At 38.7% G+C, this 20604-nt stretch overlaps 3 protein-coding genes across 3 annotated transcripts; 1 reads left to right on the top strand and 2 right to left on the bottom strand.

Annotated features, from left to right (window-relative positions):
* Positions 1 to 2516: 2516 nt before the first annotated feature.
* LOC141588678 (galactoside 2-alpha-L-fucosyltransferase-like) lies at positions 2517 to 6646 on the bottom strand. The gene is made up of 5 exons (XM_074410107.1): positions 6554 to 6646; positions 6146 to 6203; positions 5941 to 6034; positions 4210 to 4451; positions 2517 to 4120 (listed from the first exon to the last, which is right to left on the bottom strand). Exons 1-5 carry the CDS (start codon positions 6644 to 6646, stop codon positions 2670 to 2672), a joined length of 1938 nt encoding a protein of 645 aa, XP_074266208.1. The 3' UTR covers positions 2517 to 2669.
* A 200-nt stretch (positions 6647 to 6846) lies between these two features.
* On the bottom strand, positions 6847 to 14756 carry LOC141588677 (transcription factor MYB3R-5-like). Its single transcript, XM_074410106.1, has 9 exons — positions 14747 to 14756; positions 14335 to 14486; positions 9429 to 9577; positions 8939 to 8993; positions 8786 to 8843; positions 8536 to 8630; positions 8020 to 8123; positions 7685 to 7813; positions 6847 to 7588 (listed from the first exon to the last, which is right to left on the bottom strand). Exons 1-9 carry the CDS (start codon positions 14754 to 14756, stop codon positions 6847 to 6849), a joined length of 1494 nt encoding a protein of 497 aa, XP_074266207.1.
* Positions 14757 to 16368: 1612 nt separating this feature from the next.
* LOC141588676 (uncharacterized) lies at positions 16369 to 17145 on the top strand. Its single transcript, XM_074410105.1, has one exon. The coding sequence runs from the start codon at positions 16369 to 16371 to the stop codon at positions 17143 to 17145; it is 777 nt and encodes a 258-aa protein (XP_074266206.1).
* Positions 17146 to 20604: the final 3459 nt, after the last annotated feature.

The following is a 20604-nucleotide window of genomic DNA, read 5'->3' as shown; positions in this document are numbered from 1 at the left end:
AGTTACTCGATCGAGTACCCAACAGGTCAGAAACTATTCTAAAACGCAACTCACCCTTACTCGACAGAGTAAGGCCTACTCGATAGAGTACCCGAAGACTCATAAATACGGAGTATTACACTCATGTCCAAACCTCTCGAGGTGGTTTGAAAGCCGGTGACTTCAACTTACCTCTATCATTCGAAAGGATGAGATAGGTTGGTCCTACCCTAGATGATCAATCTAGTTTTTTTACCTAATAAAAAAAAAAAAAATCCATGTTTTTTCATCTCTTACTAGATAGGAGAGCTTGTATTATATATGCTCAATAGTCGATAACTAAAAGCCACTTGGTTTGCTCAAACTTTTCATGATTGAGATCCAAGATTTCATTTATGGACAATAACTTGTAAGTTGTAAGGAAGTGTCTACATTAAAGAAATTCACACACAAGACGTCTTGATATTTCTTTTTAGAGTTGTTCATGAGTTTTGCAGTTTTGCCGTTAGACAGATATTGGTGGGCTTAGAAAACATGGATTTCAAAAACAAGTATCGGGCTCAACAAAACCGACCCATATTACTAAATGGTCCGGACATGGACACAATTTTTTTTGGGTCCTGCTATACGTCGTCGACAATTTACTAATTATCGTCGACAATTAATGTAAATTTCCAAGTTTGCCCTCCATAACATAACTCCATTTCCGTCTCACTAAAATGCAATTTCCGTCTCACTAAAACACAAGTCAATTTCCGTCTCACTAACATCTCACTAAAATCTTTCAAACAAAAAAAAAAGACGGTTTTTCAAAAAAAAAAAAAAAAAGCGGGATTTGTAATTAACAACATGAACGAGAACTTAGCGATTATCGACTACCGCACCAAAAATTAACCCAAGTTAGAAAATGATTTTTTTTTTCAAAAAAAAAATAAAGAAAATAAAAAAAAAAATTTCCGGACGAAAAACATTTTCGTCCAGACCAAGGTCCGGACAAAGAAAATTTTCGTCCAGACAATGGTCCAGACAAAAATATTTTTCGTCCAGACCCAGGTCCAGACGGAAAATATTTTCGTCCAGACCCAGGTCCAGACGAAAAATATTTTCGTCCGGAATTTTTTTTTTTTTCTAAAAAAATATTTTTTTTTTAAATATTTTTTTTTTCCGGACGAAATTATTTTTCGTCTGGACCTGGGTCTGGATGAAAAATATTTTTGTCTGGACGAAAAATTTCTTTGTCCGGACCTTGGTCTGGACGAAAAATTTCTTCATCCAGGCCCTTTTTCAACAATTTTTTTTTTTAAAAAAAAAAATTATTAATTTCCGTCTTAAATTAGTTTTGGGTGCGTGGTTCGATAATCGCTAATTAAAATAAGTTTCAATAAATTAAAAAATTAAAATAAAACGAACTATTTATTAGTAATTATTAATTATTTTTTTACGAAAACAAAACAAGATGGAAAAAATATAAGGGGGAGTGTGAGGGAGGGGTAGTTTTGGAAGTTCATTAAAATTGTCGACGATAATTAGTAAATTGTCAACGATCTTTAGCAGACAGGTTTTTTGAACCCCATAATTAGCCCAACAGCCCATGGGCCATCTCGTTGGCATCTAGCTAGAGAAGTTTGGTCTGGATGATTATCCTCGAAATTTCAAAAAATTATCTCAATCAAAAGCTTAAATTGATGGTTAGATTGAGATTATCAGTAAGACCCTCCCAAGTCTTAAGACTCTGTCACATCAGCTTTCCACTAACTTTTATTATTTTTTTATTGTTCAGACTCACTTCAGACTTTATACATTATCCGTCAGACTCACCTCAGACTCTACTTTTTCACTTTACTTCTTTTTTTAACAAAAAAGAAATGACACATGAGAGCTACTCATTGGATAATTTTATTTCAAGATGGGGTCAAGACTCATCCAAAGTCTTAAATTGAGTCTTGGATTTCCAAGACTCAACTTAAGACTTTGTTAAGACTTTGGTAGATTATTGGTAGTCTTGGGTGAACCTTGTCTTAAGATTTACCAAAGTCTTGTCTCAAGACTACCAATAATCTTACCCTTAAAGTCCAAGATCGGTTTTATACTTTAACACGCCGCCTCACCCGAACGCCCTTTGGGCTTGAAGTGTGGATGCAACTGGCCTCCCCAAACCTGGTGCTAATATTCCACTTTAGAATAGAAGGAGGTGAGATTCGAACCGGGTGAACTTGCGGTCACATTGACTCTAATACCATGTCAAGAAACCATTTCAACTAAAAACTTAAACTGATGGTTGGAGTCCCAAGATCGGTTTTTATACTCTAACAGAAGCATCCTTGCTACGGTTGTCTAGCTTGCGTACTGATCCGTATATGTTTTGGGTTTCATCAAGAATTGAGCCAAAATGACTTGATAAACAATAACCAAGGGAGTAGCACATATTTGCAGTGGTGCCACTAGGAGGCAGCCAGGACGGTCTGTCACCCACGCTGAACAATGAAAAAATTGAATCTTTTAGTTGAAATTTTCGATTTTCTTCTAATTTACTCTATTACAACAATAGCTGGCCCCCACTGAAATTTCTCGCCCTCTAACATCAATCTTGGCTTCGCAACTACATACAGTATATGATAACCTTCTAATGCTACAACAAACAACATAGACAAAAATAGTTGCATCATCAGAGCCTTCAACCACAAAATTAATCAATCATTGACTAACTTAATTCCCCACCACATATCCTCACACTGCCTCAGATGAGAATTCACAGCAGTAATATTACCAATCTTATTACCACTGCAATCATTCGTGGGAGCGATATGAAAACAAGGCTCAGAAGAAATTCCTCGTTTACACGAAGAATCTCGAGCATTTCTACCATCTAGCTTGTCCAAAATCCATGGTTTTAATCCCCCTAGACCTTGTGCAACATAGCCAAACGTGGACTGACCACTAGTTACCAAGACATCACACAGACTAAGTAAATACATTTCTGCCCATGCCTTCATATTATGCATATTATCACCAAATTTCTGATATTCTTCATGACTAGGTTGATAAACTCCGATCACTTCTCCTGTCAATGTCGGTCTTACCCAATACATGTTCCTTAATTGTTCTGAAAATTGGGGGTATAACGATGAAACTAGAACTGATTTTGAGATTGGAGTTGGAGTCGAGTTTTGTGACACTGCAACATTTGTACCGAATGAAGGGAGTATATTATTAGGAAGAATACAGGATAAAATTTGTTTCATAATTTGTTCATAAGGTACTTTATTAACCGCGAAAACCCTTACTTGGAGGCCGATTTTCATGTCGGAATGGGCTAAGTACGCCTGATAGAATCTCGTGATTAGCCCCCAAGCGTTGTTAGACGGGTTGAATAGGTAGCGGCCTAATAGATGAAAAACCGAACCTTTTAAAGGGAACATTCTATTTAGCTCTTGCTTGAAGGAAGGCATTAGAAAAAGCGAAGGCGCGAAGTATTGGTCTGTTTTTAAGATTAGAACAGGAAAAGTTTGTAGGAGAGATTGAGTGTCATTACAGTGGAAATGTCGGATGGTAAAATCGCCATTTCCGTGTTGTAGATTAAGAAAGTATAGAGGACTAGAATCCCCTGAAGCTATATTAGTCCAATTGTGTGTGAGGGGGAAACTGTTGGGAAAAAGCCAAGTGGAATTAGGAAATGGTTCACAAAATAAGTCATCCATTTCAGGCCGAAACTCAACGAGGAGTACTCGGGATTGAAGAAGGGCGTAAAGGAAAGCAGAAGTGATGCTCACAATTCGGTTGCCTAATCCATTGGCCGGAGTCCAAACTAAGTACTTGCATTGTGTGGGGTCAGTAGTAGTACTACTAGTGCTGGACGATGGACTCGAAAGCTTTCTTATGGCTCGTTTATACGACAGTGTGAGGGGCCCACACCGTGAATGAAGGTCTTGATAGGCTCGAAGTTTGGATATGAGGTATGGAGACGGGTTGTAAGGTTTGTTTTTTCGGTATGAGGAATGTTGGAAACGACTTAAGCATGAGTCTTTGTTAAATAAAGGGGCTAACTCTTTAAATAGGCCTTGTTCATGCTTCACCGGAATGTTGCTAGTATTATTAACACCGCCTTTTGATGTATTGTTCCGCTCACCTGTGATTGAGTCGCCTCGTGTAAGAACAATTGATAAAGAACCATCAACTTGACTCTAAATATGAAAAATTCAGAAAGAATATAATTCGAGTGAAGGGGCTTACCAGCAATCAGTGACGATGTAATATTTCCAGCAACTTTCTCCAAGGATTTTGTATTTGAAGAAGGCTGAAATAGAATTTGTTTCGAGGTTGTAAACTTGAAGATAACTAGAGCTGTGAAACATGTAAATAAAATTGTTGTAAGTCTTGAGTGTTTTCTGACTTCAGAAATCCGGTCAGTGAGTTGCAGGTTTCGAAAAAATTGCAGATTTATCATCTTTGCTACCAGCAATATGAATGACTTCCTGAATTTAAACAGCACCAAACTTCATAAATAAAATAATATTTTATTTAATAAGTTTTCTTGTAAAATGAAGTAAAAGTTGGAGTGTAGAAATAAATTGATGTGATTCATGTGATTACTAAACTAATATAGATATATACACTGGTACAAGGTACTGATCTCACCTTAAGATTTGATAACGTAACCGACTAATCGGAAATGTTGTACACTTGTACCATTCATGTTGGCGATACCGTCACAAAATACCATGGAAATACCAGGGTCAGATACCATTTTAATATAATATGCAAGAAATCAATTCTTTCACATTTATATAATAAATAGTATATATACAAATCTTGTAGGGTAGTGCAAAATATAGAAAAATATCCTGAGTGATGGTGTGAATATATTAACTTTCTTAATACAAATATATACTTACTATAGTCAGCGATCACATGGTCAGTATACACCCTACAAAATATATACTCAAAAACATTGAATGCAAGAATTTTTTGACTAAAATTTTACTTTACACAAAATATAGATAGAACGGGTTCAGCCGTCTCATACACTGAGATAACCTTTTTAAGTAAAAGAAACCCATTTATAATGAGTTCTTTTTATTTAAAAGGACTGTTTTATAATATATATGACCGTTTCATGCAATAATTATAATTTACTATATTTGATTTAAGACGTATTATTCGTCTTAAATTTAATGTATAGAAAAAATTACACGGTATAAGTGTATAATATTTAATCCGTTTTATTAAGGGAGAATTAATGGGTCAATGAAAGGGAACAAGTTGGATCAAATCAACCTAGTTTCCTTATCTTAAAAAAAAAATAAAAAAATAAAAATAAAAATAAAAATAAAAATAAAATGAAAGGGAACAAGTTGGAAAACAAGTGTGTGACGGGTTACTTTTCCAAAAAAGGAGGGAAGGTTGTACTTGGTGAATGCATAAATGGTGAATGCATAAATGGAGAATGCAATGGAGCACATGGAATTTACGAGTCAGCGTATTGACCAAGGAAATGATGCTTCCTCCCAAGATCATAGGAACGTGCCGGCTAAGTGTAGTTATGTTTATTATAGAGGGGTAATCGGGTTAACCGGATTGGGTTTGGCCCAGGTTAAGTCTGGTCGGGTTACATTGAATTCGGTTTGTATCGGGTTATTTTAGGTCAAATAATCGGTCGGATTGAGTTGAATTTGGGTCGAAAAAGGGGTAAATTACGTGCATAGAAACAAAAAACCACGAAATTAAAGGAAACAAGTCGGACAACATTTACATATGAACACAAATACTTGCGTGAGACTGTTTTACGTCACTATAAGCTGATACAGTGATACGGCTCCAATCCCAGAACAGTCATATTGGACTGATTAAGTGTTACTCCATACTTAATACGGCCTCGAGTAACCACGACAAAATTCGGTCAACGATAATTTTTAAAAACTTATGAAACAGATTTTGATGCAGTCCTTGCTGAAAACAATTAACCTGATGTCAGAGCATTGATCACATTTTTTTCCTGTGTGGTCCTTTACCGTGGTATAAACTGATGCCCATTTTAAACCAAGAACAATAATGCAGGCTGTTTCTCTGAGTTACTAATATCAGTTAAAAAGTTCACAGTAGTTAAGACTTAAGAGGGGAAGCCTGCAAGTTTCCTTATATAAAACAGTAAACACCCCCTGCAAAATACAGAGAACAGCATTAAATCGAATCGAAATAGTATAGGTACCAAAGCTGTCTTTCTTTATCTTCAACATTAGAGCCACAAAAATGAAAATTACGCTACAACGGGAAAGGAAAATGAGATGGTTATATCGTGTCAGGACGGCATAAAAGGTTAGCAAAAGCGTGTTCAATCGTCACAAAGTGGACAACCATGTATTAGCATTTCAACATCCGAAAACATTAAAATTGGTAGTAAGTCTATTTTGAGGGAAGAATCGTTTGTTGTAAGCCAAAATGTACAAATGCTTTATGTAACTTTCTTAGTTCATTCTTCCATTCAGTAAAAAAAACATTGGGAGATACATCTTTACATGATCTTGCATTACCCCTTCCCAAGTTTTATGAGATTATTGCCTGGTTATTAGGAAGCAACACATTCAGCCTTGCCCTTGACCTCCTGAGCTGAACGGTGATGATTCTTTTCTTTACGAAAGCTGATTTGTTTCCACGTTGAATTTTTCGTCATATTTTCTTGAATAAGACAAGTCACATATCAAGCACGAGGTTCGCCTCCAAAGTCCTACAAGAATATAACGTAGCCTGAGTTAACTCACCACCTAAAGGAATGTTGCCACCAATTTATTAATCGTGAATTCGTGATACTGGCAAATAAAAGTTGTAGTTACCTGAAAGGCGACTGTCAGGATATCTTCAATATGCACATCTTTAAGGCAACATGTTAATAGCATTGACTGCAGTTGCACAAGAAGTGTGGCATTGAACTCGATCTAGGTCCGCTTCCATGTCAAACGAGGCTTCTAGACACCGTTCAATAGATTTATAAGCACCGTCAATCCCTTTTCCCACAGTAGTGTTCGATTTCAATGAACTTCTCCTTATAATAGAAGGTGTGGTAAAGCTCATTGCTGAATTCCTCAACATAGATTCAGGACTGCCATTACTAGTCGGGGTACTTCTCATACATCTAGTTGGTGTGGAGAAACATTGTCGGCCCTGATTCAAGTCACCAGGTACCCTTTCTACTTTGTTTTTCTTATTGTCCTGTCTATTATTATACTCTCTGGAATAATCAGGCGTTGCTAAACTCAAGAATGACTTGTCTATGTCTCGGAAAACCAGATCATCAGTGAAACTACTACTCCGCGGCCTTTTGGGAGATTCCAGTGACATTCTTGTTTGAGAAGTCTCCTTGTAGTTTATCCTCGTAGACAACTCAAGATTAAGTCCACTGACGGCATCATCATATTTATCAACTCTAGGATTTGAGCTAAGCGTAGGAGTACTTCCGAGAGACAACTCTGTAAGGCAAGTCTCGGAACTGGAATCTGATGCCAAGGAAATCTCTTTGGAAACCATGGCATAATCTTTCAATCTCGATTCTTCCACTTTTACATCCAACTTCTTCTTCAAAGAGCAGTTCCAGTGATTTTTAATCGCATTGTCCGTCCTGCGAGTAGAATTTTTAAAATATTTCCATCAGAACAAGAGAATTTCAATCAAATTTCTTATTCAATTAGGGAATGCAACTGATTAATAGTCCTACCGTCCTGGAAGAAATCTCGCTATCTCTGCCCACTTGTTTCCATATATATGGTGGTAATAAGCTAGAAGAGATTCTTCCTCTTTTGTCCATGCATCTTTCCTTATCGCCGGGTCTAAATGGTTGTGCCACCTAGAAGAGAACCCCTCAGTTAACAACTCACGACTTAGATTTATTCGCAGCACACATAAACAAATAATGAAAAGTATACTTAGGGACAAAGTCAGATAGTCTGCAGATTCATGCCAATGAAGAAATCTATGTCTACAAACTCGTGGTAGCACATTCTTTCAACCGTCAAAAACACAGTGCAGCAAGAGAAGAAAAAGAAAAATTACCTTTCTCGACATTGTTTGCCTATCCGACCAGGCAAAGACTTTGCTATGATGGACCATCTCTTGGAACCATGCTTTTGTACCAACTTAATGATACAGTCATCCTCCTGTAAATTCAAAGTATCAATTCATGTTCGGCTATTTCACGAAAAAAAATACATGTTTTTGGTCTAAAATGAAATGTCCAAGTGTCCTACCCATGTAGGAGGGTCGAGTGTCTGACACGGGTATGCGATGTAATACAGAAGAGACCGAGCAACATAGAGGCTCACAGTATTATTTACAGCAGTGGCTTCTATATGAGAGGTCTCAAATGCTAGACTATCCAAAAACTTCTGCATTCTTCTTTAAATTATACTGTACTCCGTAAGGTTAATGGGTTGAACTCACATGTAAGACCATCTAATATACTCTGTAAGTTTTTGTGTTTTAACGTGACCACTGCAGCAGTAATACCAGCCACAAAACCCTCATACCCGGAAACAGAAGCTCTTAATGGAAGAGGATTACAATGCGTACCTCCTTTGTCCAGGGTCCCTTTATTAGTTCAGGATTTACAACCTTTTGCCAGCGGTGTAGGCATTGAACATCTGTTCTTCCAGGAAAATGCTCAGCTGCATTAACAAAAGAAAGCACATCGTACAAACTTTAGCGTCTAGATGTAAGGTAAATTCTCATGATAATGTTCTATAAATTAGACCGGAATCCTTTAATGTTAACCACACTAGTAGCACTAAAGAATGCATAAGAAGATGATATTGTGTTCCACCTATTTGCCTCCAGTTCTTCGCGTTGAATTTCCTCACGACAGTTGTGAGATTATTATCCTGTTACAATATCATGAAATCATCAAAAGATATTACATTTGTAAATGCCCCCCAAGGGAATGCAATCCAGAGTGTCTTGAAAGTATACTACTGACCTCTTCCTCCGTCCACCCTCCCTTTGATGAACGTCTTGTATGACCACTAGACCTCCTGATTAACAGTATAATCGACCAAAGTTCAGCTCCAAATCATTATAATCATCATCATCCAACAACAACATAAACTACAAGAGCTAATCTTCATTTTGCAGCACAGTCGCGACTAATACAGTGGCGAATATGTCCTCAGATTAACGGGTTTGCATTCAGGGGCCCTAAAACGTTTTAGACTCCTACTTTGAAAGAAATGAATATCGTATTTACTTGTAATTTGGACCCTCAACTTGATATGTTGAACACGACCTCTCAAATTCATTAGACGTCCATTTTACAGCATCAGGATGAAAAAATAACAAAATTTGCTCAAACAACAGACGATTAAAGAGTCAAAAAGCCGATATCTTTCTAAGAAATTAAACAAGGCCACATACTCGAAAATTACACCGGGAGAAGGTTAAAAACACAAGGCAAGTGCCAAAAAAATTACCCGAGCAAAGGAGAAGGCGATTTAGGTGTGACATAGTCACAAGAATTACTCGATGAAGATATCGTAACGACTTCAGGGGATCGTAAACTCCATTCATTCTCCTCCTTTACCTCGATCATCTTCATCTTCAACACCACCCGCGAGATAAACTGATCACAATTAAAAACAATTAAAAACAAATTAACTAATTTGCATCAATATCGAACCTCAATAATCATTACACACAAGCTGAATCATTTTAATCTAGGAGACAACTTACATTATAATTACTAGTTCACTAAACTCATGATCCCATTGCACCCACTTTACAAAAACATCGCAACACAGAATATCGAATCGAATTTAAAGACTAAACAATCCACGTTGAAAATCAGAGAAATTTATGAACTGAAATCGTTCTAATTAATTCAGTTTCCACGGAAACCGACAGGAAAATTTCAACCGTTACAAAAACTAAGAATTAATAAATAAAATCAAAATCTTCCAAGATATCATAATTAAACTCATAACATTTCATTAAAAATTAATTGCATTATATAGAATTATTATGATTTATGAACTAACCTCCAAATATACGCAAATCGCTAGCTTTTTTATTATGCGGATAAATTTGTGGAATTTTGTAACGGCTAAAGACGATTAAATAAATTAAATTAATTAAGGAAAAAAAAAAGAGTAATAAAATTCGTGGATGTAATTATTATTATTATTTTTTTTTAATTAGGGCTGCGATTTAGGGTTTTGGATTAGGGATTGAAAAACAGCGGGAAATTATGAGAAATAGTGAGTTGTATGTCTAGTGTTGACTCTCAATTTTTGAATTTAATTCTCTCTTGTTCTTCTATTGGGAATGCTTAGGTTACAAGTTAATGTCGTGGAACGTGGATGGTCACATTTCGAATTCTTTTTCGAAAAAGTGATTACAAAAATAATTGTTATTTTGATTCGGGTTAATTACAAAAAGTGAGTTCTTCCGGATATTTGGAGACTTGTAAAGAAATTTTGGGATGTGTGATAGGACTATAGGCTAGATAAAAATGGTTATGCCATGGACCAAGTGTAACCTATACTACACTTATTGAGTGTGCAGTGGACCGAGTGAGAGGTGTAGTGGACTGAGTAGGTGTCACTCGGCCAAGTACATACTATACCCGACCGAGTGAGTGGTACTCGGCCGAGTGGATGGATACAACACTTGACCGAGTGCACTGTGTCAGGACGCGATATAACCTATGTCAGGATCCCTTTCTACTTAACCCTAAATCATTTATCCCATTCTCTCTAAACCTCCAAATCCTCTCCATTCTCTCTAAAACTCTCCTTAAACGTTCTCCATGGATGCTACTAAGTTTGGGTTTGAAGATCTACACCCTTTTCCCTTTTTCCGTTCACCTTAAGCTAGGATTTACCTTTTCTCTTTCTTTCATGTTAACCCTAACTTTTGGGAATTTTTGTTGGATTTATTAATTAGTAATTATTATGAGTTTCATGGGTAACTATTAGGATATTAGGAGGCCCATTAGGGTTAGGTTACGAGATATGACGGCTACCGTCTAGGGTTTAGAGTATTGTGGTTTAATATATATATCCTCTATGTATTATGATCAGTCACAATTCAATAATACGATTCCCTTATTATGAAATACTTCCCCATCTATAATCTTATCATGGTATCAGAGCCTCACGCTCTTGAGGCCTAAAAACAAATTTCCGCTACTTCGCCGGTGGGTCGATAATGTAAAACACCCACCGGCGAGATTTTCTCCGTTGTTCTAATAATAAAGATTAGTTTAATTTTAATTTTCATTAAAAAGAAAAATAAGAAGTTTGCCGTGAGATATCATGGCCAAAAGCTATTTTCAATCCTCTAATTTCTACCGACGAGCGAGAGTCGATTGCCTATGGATTTGCATTTTTAATGATCCGGTCTAATTCCCTCGTTCTCTCGTTGAATAAAAAAAAAACATATTTGTTGTTTCTTTGAATCTTTAAAATCTTCAATTTCTCGTTCAAGGTGGCACAAATTTACTGGCGAGTTACGCACTTTTAATCACCATGATGGTGGTTCAGATCTAGTTGGTGTTCGAAAAACTTAGCGTTCTCCAAACTTTAAAATTAACGGATAATTTTCCGTCTTACTGAAATTTATTTAGGTCCGATTAGTGTTCCTAACAAATTACTTGATATTCGACAAGTTCGAAAAACTTAAATTTCTCGTTCGAAGAAATTTTCTGACGAGTTTATACTCGTTTATCTTGCCAACCTTTCGGAAATGAAGATGGAGAAGTTGACGAAGAATGATTTTTTTCTTGTATTCCTCCAATCGTAAAGTTCGTACTACGTACTACCTTTACGATTGCGGGAGGGTATTAGGATATTAGGAGGCCCATTAGGGTTAGGTTACGAGATATGACGGCTACCGTCTAGGGTTTAGAGTATCGTGGTTTAATATATATATCCTCTATGTATTATGATCAGTCACAATTCAATAATACGATTCCCTTATTATGAAATACTTCCCCATCTATAATCTTATCAGTAACAATAAAGGGTTTTACATAATAAAATTATATAGAAGGTGTTGTGATGGTTATTATGTAATTTATGTAGGATGAGACGGTTTTATAAGACGGGATCTTGCTTATCACGGATTGCTTATAAAATATGCTAAAAGGTAGGATTTTACCTGTCCTAATGGTACTAATTACGCCGTTACATTTTGCCCTTGATTGTATAATTGAAAGGAACTTACGTACAAGGTTATATCTCGAATAGGAGAATGTTAAAATACTCCCGTAGTATTTATTGGGTCAATACTGCATGCTATGGCCTATGGCACTCAATGCATAGTTGAATTGCAAATTAAATAGCAGTTTTTTTTTTTTTTTTTTTTTTTTTTTTTTTTTTTATCACAATAAGAAAAGCAGGGCCGTCTCTGAGATTTCAGGGCCCTGTGCAAAAACTTAAATCGGGGTCCTATATAGTATTTTTCAACTTAAAGTATAATTTTAATCCCGACTACTAAGGTATCAAAGCCCTATTAAATTAAGATGGTACAAAGAAGAGACCATCTTTATAAGTTTTATATTAATTTAAGGTGCATAATAATATTAAAGTATAAAGACCGTCGGGATAAAATTATATTTAACTTAGCTCAAATACTAAAGGTTCATCAAAACAAAAACGGACAGCCATAGTAGTAGTCGAACCTGAACTAGAAAAGATTATAAAGAAGATTACCTGAACTAGAAAAGATTACAAAGAAGATTATTATCAGGGGCGGCCCATAACTAGAGCAATTCGGCCCGCGGAACCGGGGCCCAACATGGTTGGGGCCACATCTAATACCCAAGTCATTATATTAAAATTGACTGTTCATTAATATTAGTTGGGCTTCCTTTGGTATAGTGGTAGCCACTTACATAACCTCCACTTGACGTCCACGGTTCGATTCCCCTTGCTGTCTTTTTTACATCATTTTTTTTTTGTTCTAACTTAATATCTTTCCTCTTCTTTATTACTTACTTTAAATTAAACATTTTGGTTTCATTCTTTCTTTTAATCTCTCTAATGCTTCTCATTTATAAATTCAAAACAACACCATTACTCAAATTTTCCCATATATCCTTATTTTTTAAATTAGTCTTAGAAACAAATTATCTAAATGGAATAAGTGAAAAAATGGAGGGAATATAATCATATATGTTTTACGAGAAATAGAACAATACAAGCACGATTAAAGTTTATGATTAAAATCAACAAAATAACGTGCTTTTTTGTATTCATAGTATTCGAGATTTTGAATACTGCGCCTCCTCATATATTAAAGATCTCATATGTTCTTGTAACTATAAAAAAAATACGAGATATTTATCGAAAGGGCCTTCATCTAATATTTGGAACAAGGCCTCAATATTCCATTGGCCGCCCCTGATTATTATAGGCCTTATCCTATAACTAATAGTGTAGACAAATACAAATGTAGCCTTCTTGCCACATTTCAAGGCAAGGTGACAAATTTTTACGTCCCAGGTCTTTTTTTTTTTTTTTTTGGAAAAGGGGAAGTGCATAAATTAAACAAACCGAGAGTACTGATACATCAAGGGGGCGGGTCTGGGGGAGCGGCTCGATAGCCGCTACAAAGTCATTAGTAGGGATGGCAATGGATCCAGGATCTGCTCCGGATCCGCAAGATCCGACCCGCATGGATCGGATATGGATCCTATTTTTTAGGACCCGTTGGATACGGGTCGGATATGGATCCATTAATTATAAAGCGGATATGGATATGAATCTCATCACTTGGACCCGGACCCGATCCGCGGATCCGTTTTCAATTAAAAAAATTTGTTTTTGCTTGTTTACTCACCTAATCACCTTACTGATTTCTTTAATTCATACATTCAAAAAAAAAAAAAAAACAATTCACCATAATGACTTTACGAACTCTTAATTTCTATACCCTCGCCCTACATCTAAAGTCTGCCTTGAATCTTTCATTCACTTCACACAATAGTTGTTCATCCTCTTCATACCAGACCTTCTTCTTTTGCTTCATATGACTTTTTTTTTTTTTTTTGGTAATGAGCTATATAGACATTGTAGTTAGGGGTTGTGAATGCTAGTAATGTTTACGTACTTGGCTATTGAAATTGCTACTGGTGTATTAACTTTTTGCTTTTATCATTTTGCTTTTTAAATTTTTGGTTTGGCTCATAACTTAGACCCGCATGGGATCCAGATCCAACCCGGACCCGTTGGATATGGAACTGGAAAACTGGACCTGTTGGATATGGATAGGATATGGATCTAGTGTGGAACATGCAGATCTGGATCTGGATCCTATTGGACCCGATCCAGATCCGGCCCGTTGCCATCCCTAGTCATTAGTACATAAACGAAGAACGAAAGGTGGAGCAACGTCCCAATTAATACATCCATTACTAGAACTACTATCAACTAGACCGGCCTTGGCAAGAGCATCCGCAACTGCATTGGCAGATCTTTTCTCAAAGACAATCTTCAAACGGGGAGAGCTTTCCAAGAGGTCCATACGGCCTACACTCAAGTATAACGTTAGCAAATTGACCACAAGGCTGAGCCTTGCTCAAAATAGTAGTAACCGCATTAAGGCAATCAGAGGCAATAATAAAACGATTCATGGACGCAAGACCGGCCCTCAGACCCTCTCTAATGGCTAAGACCTCACCAACGAAGGGGTTAGGAGCAAGAAGCCGTCTAGACCAACCCCGCACCCACGAGCCCATGTCGTCCCAGGTCTTTGAGTACGTTCATAAGCCATGTTATTTCAGATGTACTGAGAGCCATGTTTTTCTTGAGATACCTAATAACCGTCTTTGCTGCTTATCAATGATCGTAGGCCGACAACTTTGACTCGAATCTATGCTCCATGAAGCGTAAACATGATGGTATTAGGGTCTTCAATACATAAAGACTTTTCTTATCAAAGGATGAATGAACTTGCTCAACCATGAAGAAAATCAGTCTTATTTCCATATCTCAATGTTACCGCTACCTTTCTTTTTAACATTAACATACACCCTATTAAGTAAAAGTATTAAGTGGATATTGTATTACAGAAAATAATATTGTTGGGTTTGTGCCTTGATTCTGTTAGTCGCAACTTTGAACAACTATGCGGGGGGTCTGTCTTGGGCCTTATTAGGTCATTCTGTAGTAGCTAGGTCTTAGAGAGTATTATATAAACTCTCTAAGCCTCCCCCTAGCAGTCATGCTTATCATACCTTCTGTATCTGTAATCTGAAAACTCCTCACATATCAATAAAACTCTGTTGATTATATCATGCTATGGCTTCATCATTTAGATGCTGGTTCCTGCACTGGTGCTTGTTTGAACTGCTGCCATTCAAGTTCCAGAAGCTCCATCCTCTCCTCCTAGTCAGATCCTCGTCTGAATGTAACAAACTCCAGCTGACAACAACCTGCCAAAGAGTTAGTTACAAATATTTTTGTATAGATCTTTACTGTATCTATATATACAAACACACATACTCTGTAAATTAAGTTTTGATCATATAATAAAATTTCACTTTTATTTACTCAAGTTGTTCATCATTAAGCTTGAGTAATTCTTTGCAATTTGATCTAGAATTCTATATACTAGAATTTAGTAAACTCTCTCCCTTCTGTCTTGTGGACGTAGCTAACACACCGTTAGTGGAGCACGTAAATCAGTGCGTTGCTTTCTTTATTGTTTTTTATTCGTCTTTCTTGCTTATGTCGTAACAAATATTGTATAAGTAACGAGACCCAAAATAAAAACGTAGATGATCTGCCACGTTATTTTTGACGTTATAGAGCCGATTGCACATATTGAGTTCAAATTGATGTTATAAGTTGAGATTAGACTTGTTAACTAGTAATACGGAGTATTTCACAGTAAGAGACTAAGAAAGTCGATCAAATCTCTTGTTGTGTTAGACCGTTAGTCTTGGAGCCTTGTTGGATTTTTTTTTGATAAGGTAAGAAAACTAGATTGATCATCTGGGATATGATCTATTATCTCATCCTTTTGAATGAGAGAGGTAAGTTGAAACCACCGGCTTTCAAACCAACTCGAAAAAGTTGGACATAAATGTCCAATAGAAGCCATTAAGTCAGTAACCTTGTTGGCTTCACGAAAGCAATGTTTAATTACCACTTCATCGAAAAATGAAGTATTAGTCAGTAAATATGTATTGTATTTTATGTTGATATTATCCTCCTGTATTCTAGGCTAGTATTATCTCGTAAATAGTTTTATCTTGTATTCCGTTCACACATGTACACATGTTATATATACCGTATCAATGAAATACCCTACTCAGGGATTCAATCATTTACATGGTATCAGTTACCTAGGTTTTCTATCAAGAAAAAAAATTTTTTTTTAATCATCTCCTCCCATTCCCTCTCGACCATGGTGGAAGAAAACAAAGACACAGAAACCTCCGGTGGCAACTCCGGCAAGCCTGGATTGCACCCTGTTTACTCCGTCAATAATATCCTTCACAAAGTGCGAATGCTTGACGGCGTTAAAATTACGTACTCATCGTGGGTAAAACTGTTTACCCTTCACGCAAGACGCTATAAGGTCTCTCATCATATTGATGGGACTCATCCTCCGGCTGCTACCGACCCCAATTACGTGGAATGGTGTGAAATTGATGCACACGTTCTTCAGTGGATCTACGGCTCCGTTTATGAAGATCTCCTCCTTCGAATTCTTGAGATGAATTCAACCGCCTACGAGGCCTGGACCCGTCTAAAGAACCATTTCCACAATAATAAAGGGGTTAGGGCTGCAGTGTTGGAGCATGACTTTACCAATCTTACGCTTGTTAAATGCGACTCCATGGATGACTATTGCCAAAAATTGAAGGACCTTGGCACACAATTAACCGATGTCGGTAGTACTGTTTCCGATCAGAGGTTGGTGTTGCAATTGGTTCGTGGACTTCCATCTTCCTATGACACTGTCGGGGCATATATCAATCAAATCTTACCCGAATTCGAAACGGCTCGGAGTATGCTGCAGTTAGAGGAGCACCGCCGGTCTGCGCGCATCGAGGACAGTAATGCTGCCGCCACTGCCTTGGTCGCTCCTGCTGTCGCTCCACCTAATAACTCCAGTTGGTCAGAAGGGCCGAATGGGTCAGGGAATACGGGTCAGTCCAATCGCAATAATGGTAAGTAGTCGGGTTACAAAGGGAAACAAGGCAGAGGCGGCGGTGGTTGGCACAACCAGCAGCGCGGGGGTGGAAATTCCACCGGTGGTCGCCCGCCCATGACTCAGACGTGGGTCGCCGCTGGTCCGCCGTAGTTTTGGCCTATGCAGTGGGTTGTCCCCCCATGCCCATATCCGGCTCAACAAGGCTGGGTTAGCCCATGGCAGCCTCAGCCTCGGGGTCCGCAGCATGCGCAGAGTCGATTTCCGCAACAAGGTCAGAAAGGTCATGCGTATGTTGCGAGCAAGACGGGTTCGACCCGACGCAATTGGGTCAGGCGTTCCAGGCAATGGCACTTTATCAACCTGAGGACACCAATTATTATATGGACATGGGAGGCTCTTCACATTTGACATCCGAGTCAGATATGCTTTCTCCCCCGTTTAATAAGAGTAAAATTCGGTCTATTTATGTTGGTAATGGCAAGTCAATTTCGGTTCACGGATCTTACAATACTACCAATCTACCATAACCACTCCCACCCGGAGCTTTACACTTAAAAACGTCCTTTATACCCCACAGATAATCAAAAATTTAATCTCTGTTCGACAATTCACCAAAGACAATAACGTGACTGTCGAGTTTGACCCTAATGGTTTTTCTGTGAAGGATATCCGGACTGGGAAAATTCTAATGAGGAGCAATAGCACCGGTACTCTCTATCCCGTGTCACCTATATCATCGAATGAGCCGCCCCATGCCTTCCTTGCTGAGTCATCCTCCGACCTATGGCACCCTCGTTTAGGCCATCCAGGCCATAATATTTTAGATTGTCTTAGAAATAAAAATACTATCAGTTGCAATAAGGAGCGTCGCTCCAAATTATGTCATGCTTGTCAAATTGGCAAGCATAAACGTTTACCATTTTTTTCGTCGCATTCTATGTCTTTAGCATTATTTGATATTATTCATTGTGATTTGTGGACTTCTCCTGTCTTAAGCAAAAGTGGATTTAAATGCTACATGATCTTAATCGATAATTTTTCTCAATATGTCTGGATTTATCCTCTTAAGCTAAAATCAGAGGCGTTCTCTAAATTTCTCCAATTTCGTAACTATGTTCGCACACAATTCGAAAAAGAAATAAAAGCTTCCAATGCAATATGGGACGAGAATTTGATAACTCCTCTTTTCACCGCCTGTCCACTGAAAACGGACTCATACTCCGTTTCTCCTGTCCTCACAAAACGGGAAGGCCGAAAGAATGAATCGTGCCTTAACGAAATTGTCCTTGCCCTCCTAGCCCACGCGTCACTCCCTCCACATTTCTGGGTCGAAGCCCTCCATACAGCTACATATCTCCACAACATTTTACCCTCCCATCTCCTACAATATCGATCCCCTGCTTCCGCTCTCTTCCTTCGCCAACCAACATATGACCATCTTCGCGTGTTCGGTTGTCTTTGCTATCCTAACCTCTCCGCCAACCGAGACCACAAACTTCAAAAACGATCCACCAAATGTGTCTTCCTAGGCTATCCACCCAATTACCGAGGGTACCGGTGTCTTGATATTGCTACAGGTAAAATCATTTTGTCTCGGCACGTCACGTTTGATGAACATGACTTTCCTTACGCTACAACATTCACTCCCCAACCGAGCTCACATATAGCTTCCTTGAGCCTGATGACTCCTCCCTTCCCACGACTACTTTACCAATCCCCAACCACCACCCGCTGCCACACCACAAACCCACACACCGCCCATGACACCTCCTCCCTACGCCTCTCCCACACACAACCCCGACCCTGCTACCTCACCAGCCACTCCCATGGCCTCACTTACGTCTCCCACAGCCTCCCCTGCTACCGCCACAACCTAACCATCAACCCCCACCCACCTCCCCCGCCACCGGCCACCTCCTCCACCAGCCCCTCACCACGGCATGGCCACCCGCGCCCATCATGGCATTTTCAAGCCCATTGACCGCCTCACTCTTGTAGCTACAAATGCCGACACTTCATCCCCCATACCAAAATCCCCCACCACCGCTCTCTTTGATCCGAATTGGCAGGCTGCCATGAATGCTGAGTATAAAGCTCTTATTGACAATGACACTTGGGAACTCGTTCCTCGACCATCGGATGCTTATGTGATTCGATGTATGTGGCTTTACCGTCACAAATTTCGCTCGGATGGTAAATTAGAGCGCTATAAGGCGTGCCTTGTGGTTAATGGCAAAACGCAGCACTTAGGTGTTGATTGTGACGAAACTTTTAGCCCAGTTGTCAAACCTGCCACCATACAAACGGTTTTGAGTCTCGCCGTGTCTCGAGCCTGGTCTATACACTAACTTGATGTTAAGAATGCTTTTTTACATGGTAACTTACTTGAAACCGTCTATATGCACCAACCCCCTGGCTTTGTTGATCGTTCTGCCCTAGGGGTGTTAATGAGACGAGACAGCTCGCGAGCTATTCGAGATCGGCTCGGTCAAAACTCGGTCAAAGCTCGGCTCGTGCGAGCTCGTCTCGGGCTCGGGCTCGGCTCGAGAGCTTAACGAGTCAAGCCGAGCAAAGGCTGGCTTGACTCGAAAAGTTCGCGAGCAGCTCGAATTTGTGTGATTACATAAGATATTACTGATATTTTATAAAAATATTTTATCATAATTATGTTTTTGTATCACACATATCAAATGTCTCGCTGATTTGCCAAATATTTTTACATATAACCCTTGAGCCTTGTTATTGAAAATATGGAAAGAAAAAAAATAAAAAAAAATAAACAGTTTTATATAGGCTCGATTTGGGCTCGAGTTTGGCTCGAGCTCGCATTAAAGCTCGCAAGCTTTATAACGAGCACATTTTTTTCAAGCTCGGGTAAGCTCGAGATCGGCCCGAGCTCGAGTTTTGGTTCTTGAGCACAAGACGAGCAAGGCCAAGCTCGGGATCGGCTCGACTCGTTAGCACCCCTATTCTGCCCCTTCCCATGTGTGCCGTCTCAAAAAATCTTTATATGGGTTGAAACAAGCACCCCGGGCATGGTATCAACGGTTCGCTAATTATATCATATCTAAGGGGTTTCATAGTAGCAAGTGTGATGCTTCGCTCTTCATATATCAACATGGGCCGAATATTGCTTATCTCCTTTTGTATGTTGATGATATTGTCCTTACTGCATCTAGCACTGCTCTTCTGCGTACCATTATTGCTGCCTTGTCTAGTGAATTTGCCATGACCGATTTGGGCAAGCTACATCATTTTCTTGGTAGCACTGTCTCGCTCACGAAAATAGGTCTATTTCTTTCTCAAAACCAGTATGCCAAGTCTATTCTTGCCCGTGCCTCTATGTCAGGTTGTAATGCGTCTGCCACTCCTGTCGATACATCGTCCAAGCTCAGTGTCGGTGACGGTCCTCCTGTCGCTGACCTTGGCTTATATCGGAGTCTTGCAGGTGCGTTACAGTACTTGACCATAACACGACCGGAT

Source organism: Silene latifolia, chromosome 6 (genome assembly GCF_048544455.1).
Source record: "Silene latifolia isolate original U9 population chromosome 6, ASM4854445v1, whole genome shotgun sequence".
Taxonomy (NCBI): Eukaryota; Viridiplantae; Streptophyta; class Magnoliopsida; order Caryophyllales; family Caryophyllaceae; genus Silene; species Silene latifolia.
The sequence above is the reverse complement of the archived record's forward strand: the minus strand, read 5'-3'. Positions and strand labels throughout refer to the sequence as shown.

Excerpts from the sequence above, each read along its gene's own strand:
- LOC141588678 (XM_074410107.1), bottom strand. The coding sequence starts at position 6,646 with ATGACGAAAAATTCAACGTGGAAACAAATCAGCTTTCGTAAAGAAAAG. Across the intron at positions 6,035-6,145 it reads TCGATTTAATGCTGTTCTCT|CCTGCATTATTGTTCTTGGT; the intron begins GTATTTTGCAGG and ends TCAGAGAAACAG. Across the intron at positions 4,121-4,209 it reads TACATCGTCACTGATTGCTG|GCGACTCAATCACAGGTGAG; the intron begins GTAAGCCCCTTC and ends TTCTTACACGAG.
- LOC141588677 (XM_074410106.1), bottom strand. Across the intron at positions 8,844-8,938 it reads GAGGGTGGACGGAGGAAGAG|GATAATAATCTCACAACTGT; the intron begins GTCAGTAGTATA and ends ATATTGTAACAG. Across the intron at positions 7,814-8,019 it reads GGCAAACAATGTCGAGAAAG|GTGGCACAACCATTTAGACC; the intron begins GTAATTTTTCTT and ends GTTCTCTTCTAG.
- LOC141588676 (XM_074410105.1), top strand. The coding sequence starts at position 16,369 with ATGGTGGAAGAAAACAAAGACACAGAAACCTCCGGTGGCAACTCCGGC.